Source organism: Mus pahari, chromosome 9 (genome assembly GCF_900095145.1).
Source record: "Mus pahari chromosome 9, PAHARI_EIJ_v1.1, whole genome shotgun sequence".
NCBI classification, from domain to species: domain Eukaryota; kingdom Metazoa; phylum Chordata; class Mammalia; order Rodentia; family Muridae; genus Mus; species Mus pahari.
This window is the reverse complement of record NC_034598.1, coordinates 32,268,658-32,293,405: the sequence shown is the minus strand read 5'-3', so window position 1 is coordinate 32,293,405 and position 24,748 is coordinate 32,268,658. Positions and strand designations below refer to the sequence as shown.

At 36.7% G+C, this 24,748-nt stretch overlaps 1 protein-coding gene across 6 annotated transcripts in view; it reads right to left on the bottom strand.

Annotated features, from left to right (window-relative positions):
• Jmjd1c (jumonji domain containing 1C) overlaps nucleotides 1-24,748 on the bottom strand; it is a 159,992-nt gene that overhangs the window by 95,787 nt on the left and 39,457 nt on the right. For 5 of the 6 annotated variants that reach the window (XM_029542095.1, XM_029542090.1, XM_029542091.1 and 2 more), the window contains exon 2: nucleotides 3,805-3,969. Coding sequence is in view for 2 of the 6 variants with exons in the window: in XM_029542088.1 (XP_029397948.1) it covers nucleotides 3,805-3,969 (165 nt within the window). In the remaining 4 variants the exon portion in view is untranslated. Of the gene's footprint in view, nucleotides 1-3,804; nucleotides 3,970-24,748 lie in introns of those variants that run through there. The other variant, XM_021204897.2, reaches the window with a different exon arrangement.

Genomic DNA, 24,748 nt, shown 5'->3' with positions numbered 1-24,748 from the left:
CTGAACATCTCATAGGCCCTTCTTTGATTCTCACAATATTGTATCCTTCCTTCGCCCTCCCATAAAGGGAGGGAGGGAGGGAGGGAGGGAGGGAGGGAGGAAGGAAGGAAGGAAGGATAGATAATCTGTGATCCACAAGGAATGGATCACTGTGCTTAGTTGTTACCAGTACTCTATGCAGTCATTTAGAAAGATAACTAATTTATTCTTTGTAACCTTATCTTCTTAAACCTTTCTAAGAATAGCAACTCTAAAGGTATATTTCAGTTCTATGTCACTATTTACAAGAGGACAGAGCCAACTTATTACTAACAATTCTAATGGTACAAACTCACTAACACTTTAAATGAATTTACCCTAAATTTTACCTTCTATTTGGGATGTGACATGTCTAAACATCTCAGTAACTAACATACGTATGAGGCAATAATCTAAACCAACTTTATTCCAACATTTTATCCCAAAGAGTCTTTTTTCTGAATACACAATTATGTAAAAGGATTCTTACTAGACAAAGAATCTAAAATAAATTAATGAAGATTTACATACTAACCAGAATTGCATATCTATAAAAGAAAACGCACACTAAGAACTAGGAACCAGATTTTTCTGTTCTGAAACACAAGTGCTCTAGGCTTCAGTATTTACACTCTTCTGGCAAGTTTAAATCAGTAAATTAACATTTTACCAGAATATGCTTGGCCCTTTAATATAAATTAATATACAGAAATTTGCTGTAACTAGCTGTAATCTAGCCAGGCTGTTGTCCACTTACCACTTTACAATTGACATTGACTCATTGTCTTTGGTGTTACACCACTGGGCTTTATTCTTACAAACCACACAAAGATAACTACATAGGATTCCTGACTTTAAACAATGTACAGTCTATTAAAAGGTAGACATGATACAATAAAAAGCAAAATGAGCTGGTTATAAAAACAGAAGTACAAACATGATTCTATAGAAACACTAAATATAGGATTCATTCTGGTTGGGTGATCTGGAAGGCTAAGCCAGAAGAAAGTAGTAGAGAACAAGATAGCCATCATATGGATATTGGAAACTGAACCTTCATCTTTTGATAGAATAGCAAATGCTCTTAATCATTGAGCCATCTCTCCTGCATTAATGTTAAAAAAATTTTCAACAGAAACAGCATTTTACACTAATGACAAAAATAGTTTTAAGTAGTTCCTTGGAAATTTTTCAGCAAGTAGGACATGTATTAATACTAATCAGAATTTCACCCTGACTTTACTCCAATCTGAGAGAGGGTAATGATTGCCTAAAGGTTTGTACTCTTCAGCTATAATATTAGTATAATATAGTTTGGTTATTTATGATACTAATTCCTACTACTTTTGAAACTCTTCATACAACACTCATACCCAAATACAAATATATCATATGTTTGAACTGAGTTTTTTTTTAAAGATTTATTTATTTATTTATTTATTTATTTATTTATTTATTATATGTAAGTACACTGTAGCTGTCTTCAGACACTCCAGAAGAGGGTGTCAGATCTCGTTACGGATGGTTGTGAGCCACCATGTGGTTGCTGGGATTTGAACTCAGGACCTTCAGAAGAGTAGTCGGGTGCTCTTACCCGCTGAGCCATCTCACCAGCCCTGAACTGAGTTTTAAGTTAAGGTATAGAAAATGAAACATCATGTTAGTCATTGCTGCATGATATCTGATCACATTGTGATCGCTGAGACTGTAAACTGGAAAAACCTTGTTGTGTTGTAGCTCAGCCATAGCATACGCCTTTAATCTGAGAGCTAAAAGTTGGCCTAAGGTCTAGAGACGGAACAAGTAACCAGGGAATGAGCATAAGTAATCAGACAGGAGGGACACTGGGCTGGAAGGTATTTAAGACAGCATGGAGAAGGTGAAGGGGCTTTTCCTTCTGGGACTTTGTGGAACAGGAAGGTCAGCTGGGTGCTTTCTCTGTCCCTCTGAGCATCTAGCCACAGAGTCTTTATTGATAAAATCAAATGGCTGGGATTTTTTATTTAAAAGCAAGTCACAGCTTAACTTTTTGTTGTTGTTAATCTATGTTATTAACCCTAATGTATACCTCAAAGCTCTGGCCATCCAGAAACTCATGTGGACCAGGCTAGTCTGGAACTCACTGAGCTTCACCCACTGAGATGGAAAGCGTGCCAACACACACACACACACACACACACACACACATATACCTGGACTAAGTTTTTGCTTTTTAATACTGAGAGCTGGAACATAATCATTTAATAAACTTGTTTAAGTCCATAGATGAAATGATTCTTTGCTTTTTGAAAGTTTTCTATTAAAAATATAGCCCATGATAATCATTTCCATACTTTATTTCCTTTTGAAATGCTATCAACTCAGTTGATTTCATTCCTTCTCTTTGCCCTATCTTCTATCATTTAAATTTTTTCTATCTATATTGAATCCAGGGATATGTGGATATGCACAAGTATTCTACTGAGTTATATCCCTAGCCTCTCCTTTAATCATGTATGCCTTCAAACTGTAAAAGGAATGGTCAAAAATAGATAAAGTAAATTTCTATTTTTTATGTAGAAAAGCATTAAAGAGTTAACCAACTAAAATAAGAAAAAAAAATATGTAGGCAAATTATACTTAGAAAAAACTTAGAAGGCAAGAGATATGCTCCTTAGTAGAGTGCTTGAGGTCCAGGTTTAATCTCGGTATTAGGAATTTGGGGGTGAAAGTGTCTAATGTGGATCACTCATCAGTTGTATCAAACGCCTCAAATACTTCTTAATGGCTTTCTAAAATGTGTACTGGTGTGTATCTATTAGTGTACCATGTGTGTACAGGCATCCAGAAGTCAGGGAAGATCTTTGGATCCTCTGGAGCTGGAGTTACAGGCACAGCCACCCAAAATGGGTGTTGAGAACCAAACTCTGGTCCTCTGGAAAAGTTCAAATTTTTACATCTTTCTGACTGTTTATGAATTTTTAAAGGATTTCCACCATGCTAATGTGAGATTAGTTTAAAGGAGCCACTGCGTGTTCATCATTTGATAGACATTTTGCCAGAAAACAGTAACAGTTATTAAATGTGGCTATTTGCCTAATAAAATTTCCTTTGTTCTTAAAGAAAGGATATCAGGCTAGCCTAGAACTCACTAGGTAGATGATGCCGATCCAAAAATCCCCCATTGTCACCTCCTAAACGGCTGGGATTATACACACATACAACCATACCAGGCTTGCCTCACAGAATTTAGTAATCTTGTTTAGTTAGTATGCTTCTTAAAAAAAAAAAAAAAAACAAAAAAAAAAACAAAAAACTCTTTAAATAATGAGAACTGCATTAAAATGTTTTCTTAAACAAACCATTTCCTGACATAAATTAATTTACCCCACTATTTGAACATGTTATGACTTACAGTGAAGACTGATTAAATCGACCAAGAAGAATCAAGTCCTGCCATATGTCTGTCTTCTGCCATGTGTCTGTCTGTCTTTCACTTCAAAGTTTCATTCAACACAGCTGGTCTACACCATACAGACAGCATCTGAATGACTATTTCTCAACTAGATTATAACCAAATTTAAGTTTTCACCAAATTGGATAAAACAAACAGCTTATGAACTAAATATACTGAAAAAATATTAATTAATCTGAAACACTCTTAAATACAACAGTGCTTTGAAAGTTCTGCTAGATTTTTCAAGAATATTAAACTATAATTGGCCAAATACATCTCACTTCCATTCAGTGCTCACTCATCTTTGACAAACAACTGAGAACACTTAATAAAACATGAACAGATCTTACCAGTGCAGGCCACTGAATTTGTCTGCTCTTTGATCCCTGAGTCTGGCTAGGGTCCTTCCTTTTGGCCCAGATTAAGTGATATTCCACCAAGAAAGTTGAAAAATCTTCATAAACTCTAACCCACTCCCGTTTATCCCACTCAAGGTCATCAAATTCCACGTAGACCTATTAAAAAAAAAAAAAAGAAAATACAATTTGAGTATTATACATACAGCATTGATATTAACCCATGAAACAGAACTTAAAAATATATTATTAACATTACTATTCATCTTTTTGGCAGAGGTCTAGTATAATATGTAGCTCAGAGTGGTCTCAAACTTGTGACCATCCTGTTTTACCCTCCCAAGTGCTGGAACATTGTAGAACAAGGACCTTACTCACTTCTATGACATGAAAATGACTCAAATGACTATATGGTAAGAAGAGTAGCTCAAAAATGCTCATCAGCACATATTAGTCAGTAACGAAATGCTAAGTAACAAGCATCCAACATTAAATCCTTTACTAATAGTTTCACTGTACATCACAACCAAGTTTATCTATAGAGCTTCCCTGATTTGCTATCAGACTATCAAGAAAAATATTCTATAAAATAATATCAAAAACAATGAAAGTGTTGCTTCAAGATTCATCTATGCGTTGGTCTATATAAATAATACTGTAACAAAAATTCAAAATCTGCTATGATTAGGTTCCTGTACTGGCTGGTTTGAGTGTCAACATGAGTTAGAATCATCAGAAAGGGAGGAGTCAAAGTTGAGAAAATGCCTTCATGAGATCCAGCTGTAAGGCATTTTCCCAATTACTAATCAATGGGAAGGGCCCAACCCATTGTGTGTGGTGCCATCCCTGGGATGGTGGTCCTGGGTTTTATAAGAAAGGAGGCTGAGTAAGCTATGAGAAGCAAACCATAAACAGTACCCATCCATGGCTTCTGCATCAGCTCCTACCCCCAGGTTCCACCTCTGCTTGAGTTCTTGTCCTGACTTCCTCCAATGATGGACTACAATCTGGAAGTGTAAACCAAATAAACCCTTTTCTTTCAAACTTGCTTTTTGGTCATTGTGTTTCGTCAAAACAATAGAAACCCTAACTAAAACAGTCATCAAATATTTCAAATCACGCTAAAGATGTAGCTTAGTCATAGAACACGTGATTATCTCATCTCTAGCACTGCAAAAGGGAAGGACTGAGGGTACATGTACAGCAACGTAAACTGGCATCTCAACATTTCAATTGTTTTTTTCTGGACTCAACCAAAACATCAAAACAATTGAGGTCCAAATGCAGTCCCAATGATATCTGCAACCTATAGAGCATAACTCTCTCATATTACACAGCACGTACTGGTATATAAGGGTAAGATACCAACAATGGGTTTGCAATGGATCTTTACAATTACCTTTATTAACCTCGAGTGAAACATGAGAGAGGAATGACAAACAGCATAGTAATCGTTCAGTAAGTCTAAGGGAAAAAAGGTCTCCCTGTTTAAGTCTTGACTCACCTGGAACTGGCTCAACAGACCAGGTTTTTGTCCTCAGGTGGGGGTTAAAGCATGCACCCCACACCTAACTCTTTTTTTTTACTCTTTTATCTAACCTAACAAGGATGAACGGCTCCAGCATTTTATTAACAAATAAGATTCTTGAAATCTGTTTTCTTTTTGAGTATATTTTTAAAATCTACTTCAGAATGAGTGAGTTTAGTATGAAAGTATTTTTGACATAGTATGTCTACTGGTACCATAACCAGATACTTCAGATGACCTAAGTGCTCCAAAAGACATCTCAGTCAGCAGTGTCTACAGACAGACCTTAGATGAGAAGTTATACTGAATACTGTTAGATTATCAAAGTACACAAATAATAAGGGTACATTTTAATACCTTGGGTAATGATAGTGAACTTAAAAATAAAGAGTTGTTCCATCCTGATGGTCAGACTTTTAACTCATCTTTTTCTAAAATGTTAACCACAGAGAGTGAAGAGATGACTCAGCATGTAAAGGCACCCAGGTTTGATTCCCAGCATCCATGTGTCAGCTCTGTAACTCCATTTCCAGGGATCAAATACCCTGCTCTGTTCTCTACTGGTACGAACAGACTCATGTAATAATGTGCAGAAATACATGCACACAAAAACACCCATAGCCATAAAATGCAGTTTTTAAAAATCATTTTTATGTTCACTATGGAATCTCTGGGCTAATATTAAATATAAAAATATAAGTTAATTTAAAATAGAAGGAAAGTAAAGAACACGTTCTAGCTGGGTGGGCCAGTGGGTCAGTCTAACAGAGATTGACATCTGAACAAGAGATCATTTGCAGCAGAAGCTAAACCTGTGACAAAGGTGTTGATTTCCAAAGACTTGAGTTGGAATAGGTCATTTCAAACACTAAGTTGTCTTATGATGACGAATATTGACAGCCAACTTGACAAGCTGAGACAACTCTCCTGACACACCTGTTAGGAAACAAGAGCCACTCTAAATGTAGATGACAGCATTTCTGTGTGTCTCTCTACTCCTGATGAAGACGCAGTGTGACCTGCACAACACCTCATTCCTGCTATCCTTCCCCTCCATGGTGGGCTGGACCCTCAGTCTAGGAAGCAGAATACACCCTTCCTTCCTTTATAGTTGCTTTTGTCAAGAGTTTTATTGCAGTAATGAGAAAAGTAATACAAGTACATAGAGCTAAGTAGAAACCACAAAGGAGTAATATAACAAAATAGGCTTAGAACACATATGAGGAAAACTACAAAATGATAATGGGGGGGGGGATCAACTTTCGGCTGAATAAACAAAACCACTAAATTCATGAATTGAGAGTTTCAGATTTGTTATTCAAATCAATTCTACTCAAACTGATCTGGAGATTCAGTATAATTCCAATTACAAGCCCATCGGGATTTTCTTTATGCAGATTCTAAAACACAAAAACCATAGTACAAAGAAAATAGAAAAGCCAAAACAATTTCAAAGAAGGAATCAGATTTCTAAAACTACAGGACTCAAAACTGAACACTGGGTTGACAAGATGGCCCAGGTGATAAAGGGACCTGCTGAGTGAGCTGGCAATCTGAGTCCAAACTCTGGAACCCACAGAGTTGGAAGGAGAGAGCCAACTGCAGATACTGCCCGACACCTGATTACACGCTCCCCAATGTGTACACACACACTGATAATAAAGATTAAAGCTGAAAATGAAGCTGCCATAAGAATATTGCCCAAAAAAATAGAAGACAAAAAAAATCAATGAAAAGATGACGCAAAATAAATGCAAAAGAAATGAAACCTGGTCTTCATAAATGTTTAATGTCATTTCAAAGGAGAATGGGTAAGTCCCCTCAATAAATACTGAGGAGATAATCAGACACCCATGTCAGAAACACAACAATGCAACTATCTAACTCGAATCCATACTTCACATCCTATACAAAACTTAGACTCAATTGCTTAGACTTAGACTTAAGGTTACTAAGTAAAGTATTTTTTAAAGACAAAATCTTATGACTGCTGGGTAGCAAAATGATTCTTAGAAATAATATTAAGATCATAATCTATGTGAAAAAGGAAATTATTTCAAATTTAATTTTTACTCTGTGACAAGTTAATAGTAACATAGTGAAAAAAGCTAAAAACTAAAAAAAATTACAAATAATGTATTTAACAAAATATGTGTATATTAAGACAGAAAAACTTACAAATCTTTCTCAGAAAAAGAAAGCACCAAAAATAAATAAACAAACTGGTGAAAATCTTTGAACACGGGTGCTTTTCATGATGAAAAGCCAACTCAAGGCTGTAGACCCTCAGATACTGAACAGAGTGAGCCACTGACAGTCTGCACATGAAAAGAAATGAAATTTAAGTGTAAATAATATACGTTATGTGGAGAAAGAATTTACAAAAGTGATCCAAAATTAAATGACAATAGATGTGATTTTCCAGGAGTTTCAGATAAAAAGAAAACTACGTTGTTTTTTTTTAAAAGTTCAAAGCTGTTTTGTTTATAAAGGCATGCTAGGAAATAGTCGAGATCCTTTGAGAAATGGGTAACAATTTTTTTTTCCTCAGATAAAAACTTGCTATTTAGCACGGGCTGGCTGTACTTATAATGTAGCTCAGTCTGTACTTGAATTTCTGAAAAAGCCTTCTGGGTCAGGTTTCTGAGTCCTGGGCTTAGACACATGAGCCACCAAACTTTAATGCACCTTTCCACAAAAGATACAGGGCACGGGCACACAGTTTTATGTCATGCCCTATACTTAAGGAAAGGGTGGGGAGGGAAAATAACCTGTGTACATACAACTGTTAACTTTCAGAGATATTTGTATTTTCAGGTTGTGAAAATTTTTACAGAAAATCAAAATTCAGGAGAAGGTTATCATCCTATTAAAATTAAGCCCAGCAAACAGGAACTTTGATCGTTATTACTAACCAACTTCAATGTTTCAATTTTTAAAATAACCACAAAATCTGCAAGTATAAACTGGTCCTTCACTTAAAATATTTTTAAAAGGCCAGGCGTTGGTGGTACAGATTAATAATACCCACTCTTGAAAAATTAAAAAGGGGGAAAAAGCTATACATCTTAGTTTAGTATACTAAATTAATGAAAATATATAAAAGGCAATGTACAAAATTTTAACCATTTAGTACTGAAACAGGAACATAAGATACTCATTGTCAGCTTCAAAAATTACATTTATTTATTTTTATCTATCTATCTATCTATCTATCTATCTATCCATCCATCCGTCCACCTTTCAGTCAGTTTTTCAAGACAGGGTTTCTCTGTGTAGCCCTAGCTGTCCTGGAACTTACTTTATATTTATAGATCAGGCTTGGCCTAGAATTCAGAAATCTGCCACGCTTGGGGTGTGCACCATTATGCTCAGTTGTTTCAACAAACTCATTACCAACTGACTCTCTAAAATCTCTTTATAGTAAGTCAGCATTTACTTTTCCCAGGATGGTCATTTTGAATGCTTTAAGTTCTTCAAAGGTCCACAAATTCCAACGAGTGGATATGCCTCTCAAATCAACCATTGTTTATACATTTCCATGTGATGTTTTCCTGATGTGATTCTATTATTAAAGAAATCAGGCCATTAGTTCATTAGACTATTCAATCTGCTTTCTTTAATCATGAACCGCTGTCCTTGTACTTCCTGTAACTTTTTAATGCACTCTTAATCAATGTCTTAGGGTTTTACTGCTGTGAACAGACACCATGACCAAAGCAACTCTTATAAGGACAACATTTAATTGGGNNTGACTGACAGGTTCAGAGGTTCAGTCCCTTATCATCAAGGTGGGGAGCATGGCAGCATCCAGGCAGGCATGGTGCAGGAGGAGCTAAGAGTTCTACACTTTGACCTGACGGCTGCTAGAAGACTGACTTCTAGGCAGCTAGGATGAGGGTCTTATAACCCACACCCGCAGAGACACAACCACTCTAATAAGGCCACGCCCGCTCTAACAAGGTTATGCCCCATAATTGTACCACTTCCTGGGCCAAGCATATTCAAACCACCACATTCCACTTCCTGGCCCCCATGGGCATGAGTCTATGTGGGCCATACCTTGCCATAGCATAATAAAAAAGTACATCTAGTCCAACTTCAAAAGCCACCATAGTCTATAGCAGTCTCAACAACGTTAAAAGTCCAAAGGTCAAAGTCTCTGAGATTCATCCAATCAATTAACTGTAATTCTCAAAGCAAAACAAGAAACCAGCTGGGCAAACTCCAAACTCTATACATCTCCATGTTTGATGTCAAAGTGGTCTTCAGATTTCTGACTCCTTTTTCATCGTTGTTGACTGCAACAAACTTCTTTCTCTTGAGCTGGTTCTACTTACTCCTTGTTAGTAGCTTTCCACAGTAGGTATCCCACAGCACTGACACCTTTAACATCTTTGGGTCTCCAAGGCAACTTCAACTTCACAGTTTCCTGTCCATTGTCAGGGATGCACACATGATCTGGGTTTGTGTCATTTCTCCAGCTCTGCCCTCTTGAGCACTCTAAGGTCAGGTTGATTCACTGCATTGTTGCTGCTGTTCTTGGTGATCATCCCATGGTACTGGCATCTCAAATATGCTGGGGTCTTCTACTGCAACTAGGATTCACCAATAGCCTCTCATAGGCTCTCTTCATATTGTCAAGCCTCAACTTCTTTGCATGACCCCTTTGGTCCTGGGCCATCAACTGCAACTGAGGCTGCACCTCACCAATGGCCTTCCCTGGCCTCTCACATTGACAAGTCTAAACTGCTCTCCATGACCCCTTCATACCTTCAAAACCAGTGCCACCTGGGTGATTCTTACAGATTACCAAGTTCAGCTGCAGCATGAGGTTCAACCTTGGCTATCTCTGGAACACTGCTTCTTTGTGCTCTCAGAAAACACTGCCCAGAAGATTTCACCTCAATGATGCCGGTTCTCTTCTTAATCACCAATAATATCAAAGCTCTAGCTAACCAGCATCAATTGCCCCAATAGTTCCTTCTATTCTTAATTCTAAAGCCAAAGGCACATGGCCTAAGCTGCTGAGTTATGCTGCTTGATGGAAATGGACCCCTTGACCCCTTTCTCTATTACCAGTTTACCAATTCCGTCACTGCCTAAGCTTGGCTGTCCTGGAACCTGCTTTGTAGATGGACCTTGAACTCAGTGATAAACTTCTTCCAAAAAGGCCACACCTAATTCCAACGTCTCCAAACAGTGCCACCCCTAGGCCAGGCATATTCAAACCACCACACTGAAATTCAGGATTATTAGAGAAAACTATGAAATAAGTAGCATGGTATCTTTTTGTTTGTTTTGTTTTGTTTTGTTTTGAGACAGGGTTTCTCTGTATAACCCTGGCTGTCCTGGAACTCACTCTGTAGACCAGGCTGGCCTCGAATTCAGAAATCTGCCTGCCTCTGCCTCCCAAGTGCTGGGACTATCAATGCACATACATCCGTGAGTCTGTCAACACTGGCATGTACCTGTAGTTCCACCAGGTACATGTGGGAGACTGAGGCAGGCTAAGGGCCACCCTGCAAGATTTTATATCAACACTCAAGAAAAGCCATAAATTATCTGTACACATGATGTATTTGTGCCAATGATAATTACTATCTAAATCCAATACTTCCCTTAAATCTACAAAATGGCAATATTCTAAGTGTATCATTCCATCATCATCTACTATTTGGAATATGTCTACTAAGTGAAAACCTTGTTATCATAAAGCTGGTTTCCATAAAGCTACAAAAGAAAGATGAATTCTTGATGTTTATGGGCATCACAAATTCTTTTTTAAAAAAATATTTTATTATATGTAAGTACACTGTAGCTGTCTTCAGACTCCAGAAGAGAGTATCAGATTTCATTACAGATGATTGTGAGCCACCATGTGGTTGCTGGGATTTGAACTCAGGATCTTCAGAAGAGCAATCAGTGCTCTTAACCGCTGAGCCATCTCTCCAGCCCAATATACCAAATTCTTAGAATAACGAGATTTTGTTTGTTGAGACAATCTCTCAGTGTGTGTTGTGTCCCTGGATGACCTAGAACTTTTCTGTAGAGCACCATGCTGGCCTCTGGCCTATGCACTGGGATTCAGAGATGCCTAGCCATGTTTCCACTTCATAGTTTGCTTTTAAGCAAAGGATAACTATGAACTTTGGGTACATTATTAAATGACAAATGCTCTTTAAAAACCTAAATTTGAGCACAAGCACACACTGAGATCTATTTACACAAACACAATGACCCATCATAGCAGAAGAAATATTTTTTATTGACATTTATACAATTGTAATACACCATTTGGTACATGAGATACATTTACAACAAAACACTTTTTGGAGGAAAGGGTGAGACAAGGTCTAGCTATGTGGTCCTCACTGCTTGGGACTTGTTTTGTACATCAAGATGGCGAGTGGGGCCCAGAGTGAGTGGGGGCTGGAGCAAGAGGGAGAAGGGAAGGGGGAAAAAAATAAAATTCCCTATAAAAGTATATATATGTTATATCAATATTTACTTTCTAGGGCACCATATATATAAGTAATTTTATAAATGTCAGTGGACTCAATAAATGAAGTGATGAGTGGGTAAATAAAAAACATGCAGGCACAGGGTGGGGGTGAGGCTAGAAATATGGCCCACTCACTAATAGAACATTTACTGCATGCTCAAGCCCCTAAACTCAATCCCTAAGACCTCACCCCCACCCCAAAAAAAGTCGGTACAGAGTTTCCTGTTATCAAAATTTTAAAGTACATATATTGAAAACTAGAAGCAGGAAAACATAAATAAGAATGCTTATAAATTGTTCTCATTTATTTGACTCAGATTCAGAAAGGAAACCAAATAGACCCACTTACTAAATAAATGTAAGAGGATAAATTAAGGAGGAACAAATCTATTACCACAAAGGAAAATGTTGTAGAATTAACAGATGCAGAGAGAATAAACTACTCGCATGAAGCCTGTTTTATATCTATCTTCTCCACCAAGGAGAATTGAATAGAAAACTGGAAAAGGTAGAAGAAACATAATTAAAAAGTAAATGAATTCAAGATGAGAAAAGTAAGAAAATATTCAGCCACAAAGTTTTAAATTAGTGTTTATCTATGGAACCAAAATAAGCATGAACCTGAATTAGGCACGTACTTCTAATGTTTCCAATATGACCTCATTCTTTGGAAATAAAGAAAAAAAATGTGTCCTATAAAATGGGGGTGGGGGGTGTGCTGGGGGTGTGATATGCAGCTTTGGTCTCAGCACCCATGTGGTGGCTCACAACTGTATGGAACTCTAGTTCCAAGGGATCTGATCTGGTGCCCTGGACTGGCCCCTGCAGGCACTGGACATACATGGTGAACATTCAGAATTGCAGGCAAACTACTCACACATAAAATTAAATTAAATCTTTTTTAAAAGTGTTATTTTTGAAAGGCAGTCTGAAATCAGTGCTCTTAACCACTGAGCCATCTCTCCCCTCCCTCAACACCATCTTCTAGAGTCTAGAAGAAGGTTCTTTTACATAAGATTCTCAACCTGTGGGTCTCACCCCTTGAGCACTACATATCAAATATCCTGTATATTGGGTATTTACATTATAATTCATGACAGTAGCAAAATTACAACTAGTACAAAATTACAATATTATAACAAAATAATTTTATGGTTGGGGATTATCAGAACATGAAAAACTATATTAGAGTGTTACAGCATTAAGAAGGTTGGAAAAAACTCAATCTAGAATATAGACACAAATAAATATTGCATGCACACATACACAAATAAATCCTTCTTAAAGTTTATACTGAGCTAATTTTATCTTACAATTAATGTTAAGTTTTCATCATCAATTGAAATCTTTTGTTTGGGGAAATTAAGGTAACTATTATCTACATTTTTAAAGACAAAATATTATGAAAAATTAAAAATATTTAGGTACAAAATGTCAAGTTGTGAGCATATTAATAATACAGTACATGGCTAGATTATAAAGATCACACACACACACACACACACACACACACACACACACACAGACTAAAGAACAGGATTGACTGATGGTAGAATCAAAGCAAATCAAAGCAGGGGTAGGTTAGTGAAATAAAGTAAGTTAAGCTAAGTCCAAAGTTGGGGGATACCAGTAAACAAGAGTCTACCACAGAGAAGCCCCCAAAGTTATAACTCTCTGGGGGAGACATACGGCCAATATAAAAACTGACCATAGTCTATGTAAGTGACAGTACTTTAGCAATGCCTCTCCCACCTCAGGACTGACAGAAGAGAGTTGTTCCTGGAGATGTTTATCAGTAGGTCTCTAGGATAGGAGTGATAAGTCAAGCTGAGGGAAGATGAGTGTTGACAGGATGCACATTTCTATAGTGAGGTTCAGTGGGGACAGTGTCTCTTTACTCAGGTCCTCCTGCTTATACCACAGGCACTGCCATCTAAGCCCACCCCACTGGGTTTTCATAACAGAGTGTTCTCCCAATTGCCTTCCTGCTAGTTTAGGACCTAAGACAAGGTCTTGTTCTTCCATGACTCTTTGTCTATATTCAGTCCTTTAGAGAAATCATCTTCACATGGCAATTAATCCTTATTCTGTTAATTCAATAATCTTACATAAAACAGATGGCCAAAATATGGGTAAGTAATGCTATTCTCCTGACATATGATTCTCAGCAGAGCTTAAGCTGTTTATTCATAATGAACATGCAAGTGTTAATGTAACCTCAAACAATTTTATAAGCTCATTTCCCATATTCCTTTAGTGTTACAAAGACTATTTCCATCTGGGTGAGGTAGAACCCATCTATTGTCCCTGAAAGTTCAGGGTCATTGTGGGATACATATTAAGTTCCAGAGCAGCCAGTGCTACATAGCAAGATAATCTCTGAGCTAGTGACCTGGCTCATCGTGTAAAGGTGATTGCTGCCCAGCCTGGCTACTAAATTCGATCCCCAAGTAGCTACATTGTAGAGGTAAAGAATCTTCAGTTGTCCTTCTGCCCTCCACAATCACAAGTGGTCTATGCAAGCATGTGCATGCAAACAGTAAGTTTAAGAAAAACATTCCAAGAGTTATTCCTAGTGTACTTAGTACACTATGAATGGGGAATCTAGACCATAAACAAGGCGGACTGAGAGATGCCCAGGTTCAGAAAGCATGCCTCATTCTGAATATATGTACGCCAGGACATTTCTTGCAACAACTAAAAACCTAGGGGCTCTGAACTAATCAGTGGTTTAAGACACTGATGGATTATAAAAATCTGGGTAGACTCCTGGGAGCTGGTGGAACTGCGGGAGGCAGAGCATAACTGGAGGAAGTAGGAAACCTGGGGTTTGCCTTCAAAAGTTTTAGCTGGCCCTACCCCTATCTGGCTATCTTGCTCTGCATGGTTGTCATGAAGGGAGAAACCTGGGCCACAGGCTCCATGGACAATTCTAACTCACTTCTGATATCAAACAGCAGAACCAAACAAACTTGGGCTGTCTCCTACCTCTAAAATCATAAGCCAAACTAATCTTTCCACCTTTGGATTGGTTCTCTCATTTGTACTCAAAACCAAAAGCTGATTAAACAACCTTTTTAATTTATTGTACTTGCACACTAAGGTGACATTTAGTTCACATTTCTCAGTATTGCCCTAACTTTTAATGCTATCATAAATGTAACACTAGCTAACTTTTTATGAAACAGAATATAACAGAATAATAGACTGGGTCATATATTCATAAAAGCCAGAAAAGATTCTCCACTATAGATTTCAGGAAGCATATAATTTCCTGCCAGATTTGGAAATTCTGACCTCTAAAATCCAAGATTCTAAAAACAAATATAGATGACAGTATAGCAGTGTAATTATATATAAAACTGAGTACTCAGAAAACCCCATGTGTGCTTTGAAAATAAAAAATTCCCTACAGGTTCACAGGCTTGAGTCCTGGGTCCCTAGGAGTGCTGCTGTTTGTGATGGAGACAGAACCTTTAGGAGCTGGACCTTGCTGGGACAGCCACAGCATTACTCAAAGGGTAGACTTCTGAGACTTTCCAAAAAGCTGGCCTGGTGTTTCCTGTGTGTGGTAAAATGCTACCCATGTGCTTCTCCACCCCAGGCTGCCAGCCTCACTCCTGCTGCCCTGTCCTCCTGCCACGGGCAGATTACAGCAAATCAAAGTAGGAAATAGACCCATTTCAGAACCTGTATGTTTTCCCAAATGAGTTTATTAGTACTGTATGTACATAGATAGCTACAGGTATTATCCATCAGGTATATATCATTAAATTGAACCTACAAAATTTCCTATGTACATATTTTACTATTATGGCTGTTTTAAATTACAATGAAGAAGAAAAAAAACAGTAAAAATTTAAGTAATTCCAAGTAGAACAAAAAGAATGACTGCACCATCAGGAATACTTGCAATTAGATGGTCAAACAGTTAAGCAAACAACTCAAAATACCACCTATTTCAAAATATATTTTCTTCAGGAATAACTTCCTATCAACAAAACTGCAAAAAACAAGCAAAACAAAACGAAAAAACACCCAAAAATAATAGCCTCTGATAGATAATGAAAACCTTGAGAAAACTAGGTCCTTTCATCCCAGCACTCAGGAGTCAGAGGCAGGAGAATCTCTGAGTTTGAGGCCAGCCTGGTCTACAGAGCAAGTTTCCAGGAAATCCAAGACTACATAGAGAAACCCTATCTCAAAAACAAAACAAAACACACTAGCCTCTCTGTTAAATTCTACTGAAAAGCAACTACTTGACATATAAATTTTGGTATTATTATCTACTTTTTGTTTATATTGTTGTATTAGGGATTAAACCTATTCATTTCCTAAATCACATAACCCTCTCTTACTAAAATATTATAGGTAATGCACATAAACACTAGTATGAAAGGCGAATGGGATAATTATTACCACTCATTTTAAAAGAACACAGAGAACTCACATTCACTTGTAAGTAATATGTAATCAGTCTTTTGGTCCATGGTATTTAGTGAAACTGTATTATATGTATTTCATCTTTTCTATTTTAGTTAGCATACTCTTATAATTCCTGGTATTGAATAGGCCTTTAAGTTTTTACTGTTGAAAGGTGGTATATGCACAGATATTACCAACACTACTAGCAGTACTTCCCTGGACAAATTACTACCGCATATAAGCCTGGACACAAAAATGGCTACAAATCCATACTGCAAAACATACAAGACTATATTCCTCAAATGTTGCTTAAAATAAAATCTTTCTTACCATATCTAACACAATGAAAAGCAACTGTAATGTCCAATGGAAAACCAACACCTGCAGGAAAAGATGCAGTCTGGCAAGTGCTGGGCCTGTCCATTCATGACTTAGTTCTCAAACATTAAGACTCTCCTCCTCTCCCTTCCTGTGCACTCAGTGGATGGAGTTAAGAAAACAGAGCTTACAGTGTTCTAGCTGAACTACACAACTACACAGCTGAACCTATTACTTGGCCTTTAAAAAAAAAATGCTTTCTTTCAGGGAACAAGTTTTAATGTGGATTCAAGTTCTAGACAGAATATCTGCTCTATGGAAACAAACAAAGAAACAAACAATTCTTATTTAAAAAGTTACTATTTAAAAAAGTGTCAACTAATGAAAGTGCCTAAAACTACCACTAAAACATGACAGCCCTGAAATAATTTCTACTTTCTGCAAGGTAAAAGCAACATATGCATGTAACCTTAACAATTTCAGTGCAAGATGACAACTCAAAATGTTATTCACTCAACAATATTTTTAAGATTTTTTAAAAATGGTTTCTTCTTAAGTTAGTGGCTGTAATCCATGACAGGAAGGCTATTTTATCAGTATCTTATAGAATGTTGTTAATAAGTTACAAAGTTTCAGATATAATGAAAAGAATTTGGCATGTTACTAAACTATTAAAGGCCTGTCAAAAAAAAAAAAACAAAAACAAAGGGAAACTGTCTAGCTGGTTGACCATGCTGTGCTGGCAACGTCTCAAACATCTGCTAAAGGTCAGATTTCCACTGCACAGAAGCAATCAATGGAACTACACAATTCTCCTAGCACTCTAAGAAGCTAAACAAAGACCACTATTTTACATAAGTAACAGAACATAACTTAGCTTTGTAATAAATTACAGCAAAGTCTACAGCTTTCTTATCTGAGAAATCACACATTTAAATAACACTTCTGAACTTCTATTTGTATTTAAACTTATGTTTACTGTGTTTACAACGTATATTTATAACTCTACCTTTCCAAAGGTTAAAAAAATGATTTCTTTCTTTTATATCAGAGAAAGTATAATATATCCTAATTAAAAAATTAAGACAATTTAACAGTAAACAGTCACTTTTAGAAACCTGAAAACATGTTATTTAATAGGATGCTTAATTCAGTGCAATTAAGTGCATACAGCTCATTCACAGTCGTTATATTTCTAGAAAACAGTACTGGTAAAAGTAAACTTGTTAAGGGATTTTTCTGTGATGATAGAGACTGACAGCAGTGCTGACAAGGGAGCTCCCTAAAGTGCACAGTGCTCTTTACCATACTGGGTGGCTCACAGCCCCCTTGGGTTTCAGGGGAGCTGGCACCCTTTTCTGAGCTATGAGCACTCTTGGAAATACATGGTACGCATAAGCTCACAAGCACGTGAACAATAATCTTAATGTGACTGCTCAAGCAATCTAACTAGTTACTTAAACAATAGTTAAACACAAGTTACTAAAGTATTAAAAAAAATTTGCAAGTACATGTAAGTGGTTTTTGGGGGGGAGGGGTTGTATGCTTTACTATATAGGCCACAGTGGGCTGACACTGAACTCCCCATTTTCGTGCCTCTGTGCCTGAGTGCTAGAATTAAAAGCATCCACTTGTTTTGGGGGGGTTGTTTTTTGTTTTGTTTTTGTTTTTGTTTTTTTAAGACAGGGTTTCACTATGTAATCTTGGTTGGCCTGAAGCACACTGGTAGACCAGTTTGTCCTCCAAGTCTCAAAGAACCACCTTCCTCTAACTTAGTGCTTGCTGAGATTAAAGGCAAGTATCACTTTGCCAGGCTCTTTTCATGTGAGTTGTTCTGTTTCGGGGAGGGACTCTATTGTGGACCTCTTAACTATCCTGGAACCCTCTACATAGACCAGGCTGACCTGGAAAACAAAGATCCACCTGACTGCCTCCTCAATGCGGGAATTAAAGAAAGGTGTACTCTACCATGCCTGGCCTCCAGCTCTTCTGGAAAAGATGTTATATTAAAGCCAAAATTTAAAGTTCACATATTTTTCAAATTATTCCCTATATATTAGCTAAATATGCTGCTGTCAATTTTGATAAACATATTATGAGAATAAATTATGAAGATTTAAAATGTCTTTTTATATAAGAATTCAAATTAAAAGTGAACATTTTAAAACCCTAATGAACCACTTTTGCAGGGGACCAGGAAGGTAAAGGTCATTGCTTAAACACATACTTAATATGTATGAGGTACTAAATTTAATCCAACACCAATTTTCAAATTTTTGATATGTGTGCCTGTGTGTGTGTATCTAGACTTATGGGGGTTGGGGGGCCGAGTGCATGCCAGAGCAAGTGTAGAGGGAAGAGGACAAATCTCTGAAATTGTTCTTTCCTTCCACCTTTATTATGGTTACAGGGATCAAACTCAGGTCCTCACACTTTTACCTAACCATCTGAGCCATCTCCCCAGCCTTCAATATTTTTATCATGAAAACATAATCAAGGCTCTATGACAAAGAACTCTCAGGTAGTTAGTAAGTCATTTAAATTAACTAGTGACTGTTTGCAAAATCAAATGAATAGAAAAGAAAATAAAAAGGTAAAAGCTTGAGCTGGAGAGTTGGCTCAGAAATTAAGACCACTTGGTCATGAAGTTACAGACAGTTGTGAGCTATAAGATTGATGCAGGGAATTGAACCTGAGGATTTAATTCAAAATATAGCATATCTAGCTTTTGGTTTCAGAAGGGTTACAGATAGGGAAAACATGAGTTCAACAAGGGTATGAGAAATGTCCACAAGCAGGGTGGGCTCCAGGGTGTGAACTCCCAAGTTGTAAATCCTATACCCATCTATTCCTGCTTTTCATACCAACAGTTTCTGTAAGTAGCAGAAAGTGCCTGACATCCAAGTTTCCCAGTATCTTGGAAGATAGAGAAGATGCCATGATGTAAATCTGGAGATGAGTTAGGGTAGTCAATAAAGTACTCCTTAACAACAACAAAATCATACAGTATGAAGCATCTGTCCTTTTTAAAACAAGCTACATTGTCACTGACTATGAAGGACAAACCACAAGAACAATGCTGGCATAGCAGAAGAATGAATCACCTACTTCTCCACTTATAATAACAAAAATGTTCTCCTGTTTAGCTACTGTTACTTAGAGTTTTTATTAAGTACATCCAAAACTCAATCTGTAACTGAAATTGCTCTAAACTCTCCAAGAATATTAAGGAAATGTTAATACATCAACATATAACCTAACTAGTATTAAAGAAAAACTAAGTCAAAAGTTAAAATTTAGATCAGATACAAGTTTTTATAGCATAATAAAAAAAAATACAAGGCTCTAACTGGATATAGGCATAGGTTTTTATATTTACTCCACTGGTTTAGATTAATCCACAAATAGTAACTCACAGGCACTGAATATCTAAATACCATGAACATCTGTTAAATGTTCATAATAGTTATATGAAGACAAAGCAAATGCTTCCCTCACCTATGATCTCACTAAGGAAGGCAGTGTGGGGATGGGTCAGCATTCATTGCTCTGGAGAGGCCCCAGGTTCCCAGCACCTACATGGCGGCTCACAATCATCTAGCACTCCAGAACCAGGGTCTCAACAGGTGCACAAAAATACATGAAGGCAAAACAATCAAATAAAAATAAATTTTAAAAAGGTAGTAACTTTTCAGTAGCATATGAATACATTAAGCCTATCAATAATTATAAACATAATAAAAAATTCTTTCTACATATACAGCTCTCAAGCAAGGACCTAACTTTTTCAAGTATAAGGAATATGAAAAACAGCAGTGATGGTTTGACTGCAACAGAACATATAATTAATTAAACTATATCATTTACATAGCACAATGGTAATTTTCCCATTTTATATTAATTATAAAAATAATTACAACATATCTCAAACTATTGGGGCAAGATATACAGCACAGAGGTCTGCCTTTATATAATACTTCATAAAACAATTGTTTATATTCTTTTTCTCAAATATACTTATTAAAGTTAGAATATATCAGCTGGCCATCACCAACAACCAACAGTCTCTAAAGTCACCTCTAGAACCCTAGGAGTCAACTGAAGCTCAGATGTAACAGGACCACAAGATCTTTTTGTAGAACTTTTAATTACCTATACTTTCTCTGAAGATTGGGTCATTAAGTTATTGATCATTATTTTTGAACCATCTACTAAAATAAAGAAAATATAAGACATGACGGCATTTAGCTTAACATATTTCCTTGAACTCTTGTAACACTCTTTTAGACAAAATAATCTCTAGCTGTTAAACCAGGAAAAAATTTCTGGTTCAATATTTTAAAAATTTCAAACTGTCTGGCCCTGGGACTGGCCCCACTGCAGCCCGCACTCCACTGTGTTATACTAGATGCCCTTATCCCTCCCTCCGCACCTTCAATCCAAGTTCTAATGATTTTATTTTATGTTTTCTTAAACCAGTACTTCCCCTTTTCACATAACCTTCTCTCCTTTTTTATCCAGTTTTCCTTTTATCATCATCCACAAAAATCACAGTAGCCAGTTGATAATAATGAGCTCATGTAAGCATATTCTAGAAGTAGATCTGACTGACCCCTACTTATGTATGACCCATCTTCTTTGTTCTCATCATCATAGTCAATCTCACTTCAAATTCTTCAGATTTTTCATAGCTACCATCACCTTAACCTTAATATTCTACTCTGCTCATTCCATGCCTTTACATTTTAGTGTTGGCATTTTTAATTCTTATTTTATTAAATAATCTTATTCTTTGACAATTTCATACATGTATACAATGTATTTTGATTGTATCCATCCCCTATTCCCACCTCCTTATCACCCAACACATACCTTCTGGACATTCTTTGTCCTTTGATTGATTGATTGATTGATTTGAGGGGGTATAGCCAATTTGTGCTTCCTGGATGAGTGGATATACTCAACTACTCAAAACTATAGTCTAAAATGTAAATATTTAATATACTATTTGTTAAACAATACTCTGAATGTTATATATGTGTTTTAATAAATGAGCACAATGATTGACTGGTCACTGCAGCTGGTAAGAGGAAATAATTTTAAAGTACTTAAATGAGACACAAACAAGCAAACAAAACTACTGTCTAATGATCCAAGGAACTTACCTCAATAAGAGCTAGTTTGCTAGCAAACAAGTAAAACAGTAAAGTATCCTAGGCTGCCAGGCAGAAATAAGCAATCCGGGGGCCTGTTAGTTTCTCATTTCCTCCTAGTTTTACCCTCATTGAGTATGAAACAGTTATCAGTTCCTCTTAGTAAAGAGAGGGCAACATACAATATGGTTTCAACTATATGCATACATTAGATGTATGTGAGCACAACTTTGTATTTATACTTCAGCTCTCAGTTCTCTTTATCTTCCAAAGTGCTGCTGCCAGGCATGCTCTTTTGGATTTGATGAGAAGTGTGTTATGCATAGGATGCAAATCAATAGGTGCCTTGTAATTCCAAATGTAACTTACAGAAGATGAAAAAGGATTTTTTTTTTAAAAAGGTAGGTCTGGCAAGGTGGCTCAGCTGGTATGGAACTTGCTGCGAAGACTGACATCTGTCTTCTCAGAGCACACATTAGAAGAACGAGCTCCAAAACGCTGTCCTCTGACCTCAACAATGTGGTGGGGCACACAAAAGACAGGGGAGTAAAAAGAAAACACTGGCACACAATTCTGCAAGTGCCAAGCAGTAGGTACAACTCTCGCCTGCCCTTTATGCAACTTGGCCATTATGCACACTATCAGCAATAGTGCTTCACTGTTTCTCTGAATACCCTTTACTTTAATATCTACACCATGTAGTATAACTGCATTATTATGAAGTAAATAATCTTTAATTTGGGTGTGCCTCCCCTCCTGATACCAAATGCATTCTATCTTCTTCAATATAACTTCTTTAACTCTTACTATTTAAGTTCAACATGGAATACCCAGTATTAGGTGTAAACTCCACTGGATAAGAATCCTCATAGCATATACAATTAATACAGTGTGTGTATAAAGACTAAAATTATGCAAATGTTTTGATGAGTATTATGTTATAATATTTTAAGAGGGTAGAATGGAATGGAATAGGAACATTTTTATAAAGTTGACATTCCATTTCAAAATAAGGGCGGGGCTTACTCCTACAGGACTGCCCAGACTTTAGTTACCACAGGGAAGTACAGGGTTATTCAAACTTCTCTGCAGCCAATTAACTAGGTATAAAAATCAGAAATTCCACAACTACCCCATTCTCTGGTTTAGTTATTGAACAATTTACAAAAACTCAGGAAGAATAATTACTCTTATTGGTTTATTATACAAAGAGCAAGGAGGACTCCCATGCCCGGTATCATTATACCCATCCTTCCAATATACTGGGTTTTTCAACATGGGAGCTTTCCAAAACCTACCTGTCATCTAGAGGGTTGTAATGGCTGCTTTCTCACAGGTAAGGCATGGCTATTGGGGATGAATTATCTCCAGCCCCTCTCCTATCCTTTGAGAATTAGGGAACACAGATGGAGTTCAATGTCTAATCAAGGTGTGTGTGGTTCTTCCAGTGGTCGATTCTTATTCTGAAACTACCAAGGGTGTCCTCACAGAACAAGACCAACTAGAACTATTTTAGCTTAAGAAATTCCTTAAGTATTAAGTGTTCTCTATCAGAAACCACAAAAAACAAATTCACATTTACAGTGCCACAACTGTGTATACATTAGCTGAATATATTAACATCTCTTTTCCAGATACCACTGATGAGTTTATTTCTTAAATGTTAGATGAGTCCACCATTTAATTAACACTTAATATTTATATATTTAAACCATTTTATTAAAACTCAATATATAAAATGGGGTTTTCTATTTTCATTCATAAATATTACAAAATTATCTTTCACTGAATTAATAGTTTTTGTTGTTGTTATTGATGTCTCTTAAAGAATAAAGATAAATATCAGAAAACTCTAGGGCTTTTTTTATATTTTAAATCAATAAATACCTACTATGTGATAAATAATGCCCAGGCATGGAGACTATAGCAAGTATCAAAGCCAGCAAGTAGAAAACAAGTAGAATACTTACTATGACAGAGGAAAGAAGCAAAAAGTAAACAGAGGAAGGAAAAAATGGTAGATTTTAGATAAGGTTTCCAGAGTCAGCCACAAATGGTAAATCTGCTGTTATTCCAACAAACTTAAAAGTGAGGAACTCTTGCAGAAAGTAAAGAATATCTGACATAGAAACGCACGTCTTAGGATCATAAAGCAAGACCACAACAAGCATATTCAGAGAATAGCATATAAGACCACTACATAAGGAAAAGTGACAGAAGATAACCTCAAAATGGAATATGGTGGTAATACCTTTCATGCTACTACAAAGCATCTACACTAAGCAGCTCAGAAGCCTTGAGAGTGATCACAGGAAGAACAGAAGCTGACTGACTGCTACAGATACTACACACTTGAGTATGGAAGACTAAACAGGTAGTTAGGTACTCACTTAACAAAAACTAGTTCTAGTCCAGGCTACTACAACTAGTTAGAAAGATAAAGGATAATAATCTAGGTAAAATACAATGGTGATTTAAACTAGCATAGTAACAAAGTGGGTAAGATATGGTGGGGTTCTGGATAAATTCTGAAAGTGGAATCAAAAAAGACTTTGCTAACTATCTGGATGAAATCTGAGTCAAAAAAAAAAAAAAATTAAGGATATCTGTAAGGAACCTGGACAAGAATGATGATGTTATCTTTCGATGCACAGGATAAATTTGGTATGGTTCAGCTGTTTTAGGCAAAAATACCGAATTGGATTTTCCCCATGGTTCATACTGTATCTTGCCTGATAATGTGCAGTTCTTTCCGTTTACATCTAGCACAGCCACACAGAAAAAGAATAAAAATGTGTGTGATCTCCATAATAGCCCAGCCGTTACCAATCTGTGGGTCATGACCCTTTTGGTGGTCAAAGGACCCTTTCACAGGGGTCACCTAAAGCCATCAGAACACACAGGCATTTACAGAACAATTCTTGGGCAAATGGATGTATCTGGAGGATATCATCCTTAGTGAGGTAACCCAATCACAAAAGAAGTCACTAGATATGCACTCACTGATAA